The sequence below is a fragment of the Crocodylus porosus genome, unplaced genomic scaffold (assembly GCF_001723895.1).
Source record: "Crocodylus porosus isolate Cpor-Errol unplaced genomic scaffold, CroPor_comp1, whole genome shotgun sequence".
Lineage (NCBI taxonomy): Eukaryota > Metazoa > Chordata > Crocodylia > Crocodylidae > Crocodylus > Crocodylus porosus.
Window position 1 is genome coordinate 1,456,221 of NW_017728917.1, and position 12,294 is coordinate 1,468,514.

A 12,294-nucleotide genomic window follows, 5' to 3' on the forward strand; every position below is an offset into this window, starting at 1 on the left:
TAATTTTGCTATAGTTCTGTTTTCCAGCATAAGCAGTCTCTGAGCATAAAGTTGTCTTTGTTTTTTCATTTCCTGAAAAGGCATCATTGCTTTAAAATGTCTTTAAAATCAGACTGTTGATTAGATCAGGACTGGTAACCTGAAAAGCATGAATCTTTTTGCCCTCTTTTTCCTTCATTGAGATATTTGCATCAAAAATTGACAGAGTAGAAGGTATGATTAGCTGCTTTCTTGAGAGCCATAAGGCTTATGTATTTAAAATCATATTAAGGACTTGGAGCTAGCTAACAAAGATAAAGTTTTTTTGTTCATCAAAGGAAGAGAGGGAAAGCATTAAAAGCTATCTCAATCAGTCTCATTTCCACAGAACTGTACTGTACAGTGTGAAACAGATGCTAACTAACATTTTTTGACAGGTTTTGATTCCTGGTTTGTGCTTTTATTACTTTTAGCAGTAAGTGCCTGTGAAAAGTATGCAATGGAAGTACACTTTGTCTATGGAAGATAAAGGATCTACCATTGTTTGTATAATTTTAATTCATTTTTACCTAATTTCCTCAGAATTTAAAGCAGTATCAAAGAAAATGGTTGGCATGAGCAGTTAACTACTGTAGAATTTAAGCATGATTGTGAAAATATGTTTATATTATTGCAATAACATTTTAGATTTCAGTAGTAATAACATGTCTTCAGTTCCTCTCTCTAGGACGTGCTCAGTCTGTTTGGTGTTAAATGTAAAAGTACAGAATTTGGTGTTAAGAATTGACTAGTATTTTAGTGGATCTGCTAATTTAGTTCCAAATTTTACATTAGAGATTAATTATAACATAGGGAAGCACAGATTTACTGAGGCTGCAAAGTTTCTTAGAGCTGAAACAACATCTGCTGAATTCTAAAATTGGGGTAGCTCAGTTCTGTCACTCACAAGCTTATTTTCAGTGGGTGAGTCTACACGTACATTAATGCCTTTTCTAATGCGCATTAAATTTAGTACTGTTGGTTACTTTTACATGTCCTCTGGAGGTGGGGGAGTAGGGAGGGCAGCACTTTAGAGTGGCTCAGAGAGCGGCTTGTATGTCAGCATCCCACGCATAAAAATGGCGGTGGGGGCACTTACACTAAGCTTTATTCAATGAGCTTTAGTTCAACTGCCCCTGCTGCCATTTTTAAGCGTGGTGATGCTGATACATGAGAACGTAGGAGGCTGCTGGAGTGCAGTAATTGCCATGGTTCAGCAGACTCGATTAATTGAGTCTGCTCTGACATGCTGTAATTACAGCATGTTGGAGCAGCCTTCAGGCTCGTGTATAGGTGCCCTCCAATGTGAGGTACTAAATTAATGCATGTTTGGCTGTGCTAATGTGCAGTAGCACTTTATATGCTTTTTTTTTAGTGATACTTAATGCGTAGTAGACTTATTTTACTGTGCATTAGCATGTAGCCATTTTTTACATGACACTTCATTGAGCAGTAAAATAGTCTACTGTGCATTGAATCACATGTGTAGATGTGCCTTGTCTGCTGGATCATGCTACCTATAAGAACGAAAAGTTCTGTAAGAGTTTTAAAAAACTTTCAACATTCAGTGGAAAAATGACATTCCTCAGTAACATTTTTAATAACTCTTTTCCTGAAAATAATTGTGAGAGAATGCATATTTATGCTAGCTGTGGTAGAGTGGTTATAGGAAAAATAATTCATTAGGATTTTCATTAAAGTCTCTCTTGTGGTAAAGTAAGATTATTTTCAGTGTGGTGAGTTAAAAGTGACTAGGGAATATACATGTCAAATAAAAAGTATGCTACCTTTTTTTCGAGAATTAGAAAGGTGTTAGTCCAGGGATGGGCAATTATTTTGGCTGAAGGGCACTTAGTGAGTTTCGAGCACTTTTTGAGGGCCACATCCATCTCTGTCTCTTACCCTTCTCTCTCCCCTCCAGATGCAAAAGCTGCCAGTGGCATCCACAGCTGACTTGCTGTCTCTCTCCTCCTCCTTCCCTTCCTCGTGTCGTCCGTCCCGCGCCCCCTGAACTTGGCCAAAGCTGTAGTTCACAAGGAGCTCTGGTGTCAGCTGTGGACCCAGGCAGAGCTTCTGCCATGCTGGGTGGGCATCAGTGTCGGCTGTGGATACAGCCAGCAGGTTCTGGAGCCCCAGCGTGAAACCTACTGACAGTGTCATGGCTGACATTAATCCCTGCCTGGTGTAGCAGAAGCTCCTGCCTGTGGCCACAGCTGAGCATCAGGGCTCCTGGCGAGCAATAGCTTCTACCCAGTTCTGGAGGGAGTGAAGGAGAGGGAGAGAGACAGAGAAGAGAGAGAGAGAGAGACGCTGCCGCTTGCCCAGCATGGCAGAAGCTCCTGCCTGGGTCCACAGCTGATGCCATCAGGAGGTTCCAGGTCGGGGCTCTGGGCAGGAGCTTCCACTGCTGGGTGGGCAGCAGATCAGCTGATACTGCTGCCTGCCCATGGTGGTGGAAGCTCCACCCAGGCTCATTGATGGAGCATTAGCTGATGCCTAATGCTGCTGTGTGAAAGCAGTCCCACCTGCCCACCCAGCACCACATGGTGGATGGAGCTGCTGGGCCACCTTGGGCCAGATCCGGTGAGTTGGCGGCCATCCACCCATGGGCCAGATTGAATCTGTTGGCTGGCTGGATCCAGCCTGTGGGATATATTTTGCCCACACCTGTTTTAACCTGATTAATGCAGAGAGCTACTCTTGAATTTCTACAAGGAGATTATTATAGTCTACTTCACAAATGCAAAGCATCAGTAACTGTGTTGATCTTTTATAACTAGTAAAAGAGCATATAAATTGGAGCTTAACTAAGCATTACATGAGTTTGTGTACCTGTACTGATTGTATCTGGTTACATTTTACCAGTTGGAGACCTACACCTATACTTGGACTTTCCTAGAATACCATAATTGTGCATAATACTGCCATGCTTGTTCAGGATAATAAAAGTTGTGATGCTGAGCCTTCCATTTGCTATTATAGCGTCCTGTTAAGTAATTTTTTTCATGTGCTGGCTTCATGTTCTTACTTGACATTAAGCAAGGCCAGGAAGTAGAGTCCTTTTTAGTACACAGCTCTTATGAGAGTGGTGTTCATTTTCTTAATATAGTATCCTGCATTACTGACATGTTTTTATCAGGTGGCATGTACAAATGCATTTTCAGGATAGTTCCCTGGCTGTTTTTTTCTCAAACCATTTCTTCCAAGGAACTGGAAAGTTTGTTGAGACAAATCTTGAGTTGCAACCTTGTAAAAATCTTTAACGGATTAATGTCTGACCAGCGTTTCAGTGGGTAACCAAGGCACATCAAGAACTATTTCTGGTAATAAAGGAGAGTGTCCATATCTTTGTGAGTTTGTGCTGAACCTATACCTGATTTACTTGTATACTAGCACTGCCGTTGACTGAGAAGAAGCGTTTGCTTACTGTGGCTATTCAAGCTTTTGTGGTGCTTATTACAGGAGATAATGGGTTCACTCTAGCTTGCCAAACAAATTCAAACTAGGACAGTCGTATTTTGCTTTTCTACATTTTGTCTTAACAGAGTTGACTGCATTTCACTGGTGGGTGAAAGGTTTCTTCTCAGTATTATAATATAAAGCGAGTGGAAAGCTCTGTAGCTATGCAAGTTATTGATTTTCCTGTAGGGAAGAAAGAATTTCCTGGCCTTTAATTTTTGTTGTTGTGTTTGTTTCCCTGCTCCATCCTTGCAGTTCTGGTCACAAAAGGAAACCCATGTCTAAAGTTGTTTACAACTTACTTTCTGATCGGGATTTGAAGAAGAAGTTAAAGGAGCACGGGCTGTCTATCCATGGAACCAGGCGACAGCTTGTTAAGCGGCATCAGGAATTTGTGCATGTGTACAATGCTCAATGTGATTCTTTAAATCCTAAACCAGGTAAGATAGTTGAGCTTATGATAGAGTGGTTAGCACTTCCTAACAGGTGAGCTCCTCTTCTGAACAATTTGTGAGGTGGGAGTGAGACAGCTTGGAACATTTTGGCAGAACACGGGTTTGGGTGAAATTTTCTTTAATCGTCTTAACTATGACCTATAAAACAGAGAAAAACTAGGGAAGCCCAGAAATATGTCTCTGTGCTGTGAGAACATCCAGTCCCAAAATAATTTATCACTTAACTACTTTAAAAATAGCAACCCCTTCCCCACCTCTTCCCCCCCTCAACAAAACCCCCCCCAAAACCCTCTTCTTCCACTGAGCTGAAATCCTCCATCACTTCCTTGTTTATGAAATATGACACAAATGTTGTGTGACAGTACTGATCTTGTCTGTGAATTATTCTACCTCCAAATTCAAGTTTCTGGCTCATCATTAGGAAGTACTGAAGGTTTTTAAAAATGCCAGGTAATAGCATGAATAATTACTTGGACTGTATTTTTCAGCATTTTGGATATATTTTTGGATTTACTAGATTTATAAGCAAGAGATGAAATGTAGCATGTAAAATTAATGAATAAGAAAATGTACTGCTGCCTAGACTTTTTCCATCAATGTAGGTGTATGGCAGTGCTTTACTATAATTAAACTATAGCTATAGATGCCTCTAAATACTTTTTTTTGCTTTGGAACTTGTTTTAACATCTAATATAGTTATACTATACACTTCTTTAAACAACAAATTGCTGTTTGTGTGTGGGTTGCATTCTCTTTAGAAAATGCCATCTGTAGGACACGAAGAATGAAGGACAGCCAAATACTCATCTTGGCAAGGGCATGTTGACTCCAAGATTTCTGATGGCTCTCTTTTTAAACAGTGGAGCCATTCTTTATTCTGACTAGCTCCTATGGGCAAGAAGCTACTTGTATATTTTGAAATATAAAGAAACAATTGGCACATTGATAATAAGGAAAGGATTTGGTATCTTTCAAGTTCCAAAGATGGAAGTTGACTTAAATGTCATAGTTAATCTCTTTATATTGTGGTTTATAAGGCCTGAATTCTTATGTTGTTTGCAAAGCCCGTTCCTTGCTAGTCACTTTTAATCATAAAAATAAAATAATCCTCAATCAAATGTATTTTTATTATTTGTAATTATAATTTATACAGTAGAATCTACTTAAGATGTGTGTTGGGCAATCTTCTGATTCTCACCAGATGACAGAACAAGGAGCTATGGTCTTAAGTTGCAGCAAGGAAGGCTTAACTTGGATATTAGGAAAAACTTTTTCCCTGGAGGGGTGGTGGAACACTGGAACAAGTTAGCTAGAGAGGTGGTGGAATCTCCATCCTTGGACGTTTTTAAGGCCTGTCTTAACAAAGCCCTGGCTGGAATGATCCTGGTCCTGAGCAGTGGGTTGGACTAGATGACCTGAGGTCTTCCAACCCTAATTTTCTATGATTCTGTGAGTTGCATAAACAGATTTTCGATAGGAAAATTGTAATATTAAAAAACATTCTGACTTGTTGTGGTCTTTCTGAGGTGTTTGTAACAGAAGTAATGCTCTATTTTTTGTAATTAAAAACAACCAAATGAAACCTAAGACCTGGCATTTTTTAAAGGGTGCCTTGAGTCTATCAAAGGGTGCCCCAGGTCTAAGAAGGTTGAGGAATGCTAGTCTAAAATAAATAAAAAGCAAAACTATTAAGCCTGACTCAAGATTACAAGATTAAAGGATGTAACTTTTAAGTGTGTCAGAAGCCAATTAGGCTGTATTTCCTGAGAATAATGTTTTATCATATTTATAGGACATGGTAATTACATTACATGGCAATTTTCAGTTGATAGAACTTCATGTCAAGTCCAAAGTTAAAAGGATGCTTGAGTCCAAGTAGCCATTGGAATAGTATTGCTAGGGTACACTAGTGGTTGTAGCCCACAGCAAGGGAGTATGGTTTGTAGATCTGCGTGAAGCTTTGGTCGCTAATTTGATTTGGCGGAGATTTGGCCCAGTTTGGCAGCCAAATCTGAATCGGATCAGGAGCCCCTTTAATCTCTCTGAATCAAATTGAAGAGATTCAGAGTGATTTGATGATTTGGACATAGACATTGCTTTAAATGTTTTTTTTCTGTACCTCAAGGTACCAGGCGGCTCGTCAACACTCAGATGCTTGGGCGGATGGAGTGTCCCACAGGAGACCGGGTGGTCCCCTGTGCACTTGGTGGCAGACCCAGAAGTGGATCAGAAGCACTTTCAGTCCACTTCCAGGTCTGCTGTGGAGCATGTGGAGGACCCTCCCTTGCCCCCTGGCTTGGCGACTGGTGCCTCCTGGGTCTGGAGGGGGCACCTGGGGTCCTCCTGTGACTCATCGCTGAGATGGACAGGCATGGGGGGGGTTCCAGTCCACTGCCAAGTGCGTGGGGCCTCCCCCACCCCCCCATTCGTGGGACGCTCCATCTGCCCCACCATTGCAGTGTTCATAAACTGTGCTGGGTACCTCAAGGTTTGTAATTCTGAAGTACCATCAGGTCCCTGTCTGCACACTGCCCATGCTGGTGAAATGAATAATTTCACAGGGGTTTGAAGTACTGTGGTTAGCAGACCATAAACGTAGCCCGCATTTACCATGTTTTGACTCAGTGTGCCGTTTTTAAGGCTTATTGAAGTCCGAGATTTATAATGGAAACAGCAATTGGTCTCAAATCTAGCAGTGGGGGCACTGTAAAATAAGGAGAGCTGAATTACTAAAAAGGCATGAGTGCCAAATTCCTGGATTTTGCTTAAACCCAGATACTTTACATGCTTTATTTCTTCATAATTTAAGAAGCTTTCTTTCTCTGGCCAGACGTGGAATTCTTCAGTGTCTCATGAAAGTGTTTGTTTTTATAAAGGTGCATAGTTATCTAGTGGTTCTGCAGAAGTGTTGAAGCATAGAAATGTGGAGTAATCTAGGCGGTGAACTACTCCATGCAAAATCTGGCATAACTGTAGGTTTGTCTAAGAGTATTAATGAGCTCATTTGTGTCTAATTTCTAACTATTCAGATACATTTGACTTATTCTTTTGGTAGTATGTACTTCTTTGGACCATGGCATCTGGACCATAGGATACAGATAATTCTGTTTTGGCTTGAGATGTAGCTCTTGGAGCTAAAAAAAAAGAATGTAAGCAAAATATTTAATTATTTAACCTCTGTCATTTAAATATGTACTACAAAATGGAAACTTGATAGAAAAACATCTGTCTGCAAAACATAGGAAAACTGTAATCTGTTCGTACAACATTCAGCCAAAATCTGATTTGGGAAAAAAAAATATTTTCCATGAGTTTCCTGCTTGGGGAATAAGAGGTTGGTAGCCTGGGACTGGCTGGGAGCCAGGTGTAGGAAGGCACTGTAGTACTTTCCCCATGCCACTTCTGTCACGATCCATGGCTTTGGACTTTGTGTCCTGTCTCTGTATCCTGTGCCCAGGCTGCAACACTTCAGTAATATCAGTATATATAGTGGGTAGTTTCAGATTGTTCAGGTGTCTGCTGGGCACTGGGACAGGACCTTTAATTTTGTTTCCACTTGGGACTTGCATCTGGATTTTAGTCTCGCAAGGCCAGTGCATTTGGTCTCATGTCATTTTGCTTCATGATAATTCCTTTCAATGCTGTTTTAGCCTTTATCCTAATTTATAAGTATATACTGTTTCCAATGCTTGTGTATTTTTTACAGTGGCAGAAATAATTGAAGAACTTGAAAACAATGAGAAGATTCGGGCTCAACTTGAATTTAGTAAAACCAGTGAAAATGTAAGTTGGCCATCTTTGTTCCATAAGAATTACAGATCAGACACTAAGCAGTAGTGCATATAATTGCAATAAAAATGTTCAGGGGATTTTATGAAGCAAGACAGAGAGATTGTCCTGACCTCGAACCTATCGTAAAACCAAAGCAAGGGCACATTGGGTAGAAGTCATCTGTTTTGCTTGTTCTCTCATTTTTCTTGTCAAAAGCACTTAAACAGCCCAGGTGCATTTAATGGTAACAGATGGGATGATCTAAGCTGATGGGAAGATGAACAAATTATCTCCTCTGACATCATATTTTACAGAGTGGGCAGTAAATAAGAGTAATATTCTGTTCTCTTCTCTTATTAGCCCCTTGTCTTTAAGGAAAGCAGCTTTATCTTCATTTTCCCACGGTAAATAAAACATTTGTATGATTTTTGTAGAGCATGACTTTTACAAAGGACCAGACAGAAAAGGAAATAGATGAGATTCACTCCTGTTATCGTAAGTAATATGATTTATTCGCTTTGCTTTTTTTTAAAATTCACCTCCTTTTTGCTCTAGGCATTCATACAAATAATAAAAAACAAACTAAAGTTTAAAATTACAAGCCAGTCTTCTTCCATTTGATATGTGAGGTCACCAGAAACTCCCATCCTCGGTCTAGCCTTCTCAGATCCAGTTTTCCTGAAGCACTGAGCATTCCTCAAACTCATTGCTTGGATAGGAAGGAGAAGGGTGCAGAATTCAGTTGAAAGACTGTGGGTGGCAACATCTTCCATTAAACTTCTTAAAGGCCCCAACAACCTGGTGCATGTAAAGGCTACTTGTCAGAATAGACTTCTGTAGCCCTCTGCACTGGAAAGGCCCCAGTGCTGCTCTCTGCGGTGCCTTGGGAGAAGAGCTATTTCAGCTCGATTCACAGTGAAACTACTAATGTCCATGAGCAGTTTGACTGAATTAAAATCAGTGGACTAGGCTGCTAGCCTTTGACTGGGAAAAACTCTTCCACAGGGTTTCCTGTGTGAACTCTCTGTTTCTTGCTTCCCATTCTGCCTTAAAACATGGGGGCAGTAACGTTTGCAGAGTGTATACGTGTATGTGTGGTGATTAAATATTCAGAGGCACTTGGGATATTCTTGAGATGGAAGACACCCATCTTAGATGCTTGCTATTCTTCCCATATGACTGTTAGACCCCCAACTCCATGCGACGCCCAACGACTAGGGAGACGACGATCCAATTGCTCATGGGTCCTGATACTCATTAGCCAGAGCAGACATGGAGCAAACACTGCTTGTACACGTTACTCACAGCAGCTTTATTCAGAATGAAGACAGCTTCGGGTGAGCTCCCTCACAGACACCCAGTCTACGAACAGGGGAGCAGTCACAAACATTAGTTCTTTTCACATTTTTATACCCTTTAGTTCTGGTTCATTAACATTCACTCTACCTTCATCCCTCCTCCTGTTCTGCCCATTTCTCCTCCCATCTCAAGCTCCACCTCTGTTTACTGTTTGCTTCATTAGCATAGGATTGCCTATGCATTTCCTTCATTTACTAAGAGCGTACGCGTAAGGCCATGAATCTGGCTACTCTTGGTCAACCACTGCTTTTTTCTAGTTTTCTGCTGACTTCAGCAGCCTCTCCAAGATTTGGCCTCTACCTTATCTCCTAACAATAGCTGTTGGTTTGCATCCTGTTTCCTTTTGCCCAGTGATTTACTTTATATTGCATACTATTCCCGTTGTTAAAGAAACTACTTGCCTAAGCATCTGCAAGGTTATTTTAATGCACCATTTTGCCTTGTGGTCAGCAGCTTTTTACTGAGACACAGATTAAAACTTTGTTCAAGCTGCAGATCCAATGCAGATCCAAATTATTGTTACCCTAGCAATGACCACTAATTTTCTCTACCATACCAAGGCCTACACCTAAGCTTGCAGACTGAGGACTGCTGAAAGTTCCAGGTATGTGTTGCCTGACTATATGCCCAAAAAACCTTCTTCAAAAAAGAAGATTGGAGGTGGAGTAGTAGGTGGAGTAAATGGGTTATTTCCATTGACTGGACATGATTTCTTAAAACTCTTTTTAAAAAGCTTGACAGAATGGGAAGTTTCATCTGATTTAGACAGAAGAAAGTTGGGAAGTGAAGTAGCTGAAAGCTTTATGGCCTCACAAGTGCAGGTTATTTCCTATGTTGTATGTTGGTTATTTTGAATGCATTCTTCCGTGCCACCTGTAGTAGTATACATTTACAAAGGCTGGTTCCTTTTTCATTTCCTTTCTTGTCTAGCTTCGCATTGCAATATTAACTGGTAAGTAATCCCATCTGTTTCTAGTGCATATTTAAAAACAATTTGGACAAGATCTGGTGCATATGTTAGACTCCTCAACTATGCAGTATTATACAACTGCAACTGTCAAGGTGTTGCACAAAACAGGCTCTATTTTTGTTTTTAAAGATGTTGTGTAAGCTTATGCCAGGAATACTTTTTTCCATTTTTACTTGTGTGCTATATTTCTCAAGTTCTTAACTAATTTCCAAGTTCTGTCCAGCTATTTCTCTCTCTGTCTGCCACCACAAACACATGTCTGATCCTGATTATTCTTCTTTTGGTTTTAAGGGTGTTTTTTTTTTTTTTTGTAGGAACCGTATCTCTTGTTTTGATCTCTCCCATTCTGCTGAGAGGCTGCCAGTTTGAACTCTGTGATTGTTTTCTCTATTAAGATGGACTTTTCATTAGGATCTGCATCATATTCTAAGTGTGTGTCTTACATTGGGCAGCTAACACCCAGCAGAATTTTCATTTCTTTTTTTCAGCCCTTACTTATAATCAAAACTAAAGTCAATACCTTCCATCCCCCACCAAATACTCTTCTGTCTGAAGCTTGCTTTTTAGCCATTTTTTTGATTAGCTTTTATAAATAACAGTGAATGATATTTGAAGTTACATTGCCAGATGAACTGTTCACATGACACTTCTATGTCCTTAGACCAATACAGCTACAACCTATACCGCTGTATACATATAACATAAACACATGTATATTAGGGGTGTGCGAAGAAGGCTGTATTCGATTTGGATATGGCCCCATTCGGGGGACAGTGATTCGATTCATTGGTTCAGATCACTGTCCCTATTCAATTCAGCCAAATCCGAATCTGAAGATTCGATGCTGATTCAGAGGATCAGCAATTTGGACATAGACACAGCTTTAAATGTTTTTTCTACATACCTTGAGGTACCAGGTGCGGCTTGTGAATGCTGAGAGAGGGCAGATGGAGCATCCCACAGGAGTGCGGGGTGGGGTGGGGGAGGTATCCAGAAATACTTCTGGTCCACTTCTGGGTCTGCTGTCAAGCATGCGGGGGACTCTTTCCCCTGCTGCCCCCCTGGCGTGTCCCCCTGGCTCAGCGATTAGTTGTTGGGGGACCCTGAATGCCTGCCCCCCAAACCCAGGAGGCACCTGTTGCCGACCCAGGAGGCAGGGGGAGGGTCCCCTGCACACTCTGCAGCAGACCTGGGAGTGGACCGGAAGTGCTTCTGGTCCACTTCTGGGTCCGCTGCCGAGCATGCTGGGGACCCTCCTGTGGGACGCTCCATCCGCCCCACCATCTCATCATTCACGAGCTGCCTGGTACCTTGAGGTATGCAAAAAAACATTTAAAGCTCTGTCTGTGTCCAAATCATCGAATCTCTCGGAATTGATTTGGACGGTTCCCGTTCAATTCAGAGAGATTAAAAGGTCTCTTGATTTGGTTCAGATTCAGAGATTCGGCAGCTGAATCGGGTCGAATCTCTGCTGAATCAAATTAGTGACCGAAGCTTTGCACAGCCCTAATGTATATACATATGTGTATATTTATACACACCTATATATAAACTTTTTCTAAATAATAGAAGCTGTTTTTTTCTTTCAGTGTATTATGTTGACATAGCAAACAAAAGAAAAACAAATAATTGTCCTGCCAGCTGCTTGTAAGAAATCCTGCTGTAGGATGCCCTAAAAGATGGTATGTTTAGAGGAACTAAAGGAAGGTGCTATAATTTAGCTCTGTTTTGGATGGAGAGCTTAGGTATTTGGTTTCTTACTATTTTTTTCTGAAGTTATTCTCCACTTCCTTTTTACCTTTTCTGCTCCATCTTGTGTTTATTCCCAAGAGTTCTTTTCTACCTCCATACACAGTCCTGTCAATCTAATCCTTTCTTGCTGACTTGTCATTCTTGGGAGAATCTTTGCTTCCAGGATGTTTCCAATAATGTGCTGTAGGAATTGCTGATGAAAGGCTAACTTTTTTACAGTTGATTTCTTTGTTCCTCCTTTGTGTATTTGGCCCATCATAAGTAGAGTAGCTTTTGAATTGTATTACTATTTTTCCTGGAATATTGGTAACTTTTCTCCCTCCCCCTGCCCACCCTCCCTCCTACCCCTAACGTTTTGCTTTGCCTACAGTCTGCTTGGAAACTCAAGCAAGCTCCAGTAGTCAGTCACTTCCTACCAAAACAATTTCCAGTGATCATTCAAGTTTTAATGTCTATACCTTTTTAAACACAGAAGAGAAAAATATTGAAAGTTAGGGATTCCAGTTGAAG

The 12,294-nt window shown here is 40.9% G+C and overlaps 1 protein-coding gene across 2 annotated transcripts in view; it reads left to right on the forward strand.

Moving 5' to 3' along the window:
- RAD18 (RAD18, E3 ubiquitin protein ligase) overlaps positions 1-12,294 on the forward strand; it is a 119,301-nt gene that overhangs the window by 37,232 nt on the left and 69,775 nt on the right. For both annotated transcript variants that reach the window (XM_019536581.1, XM_019536579.1), the window contains exons 7-9: positions 3,733-3,917; positions 7,639-7,715; positions 8,138-8,198. In XM_019536581.1, coding sequence (XP_019392126.1) covers positions 3,733-3,917; positions 7,639-7,715; positions 8,138-8,198 — 323 coding nt within the window. The remainder of the gene's footprint in view (positions 1-3,732; positions 3,918-7,638; positions 7,716-8,137; positions 8,199-12,294) is intronic.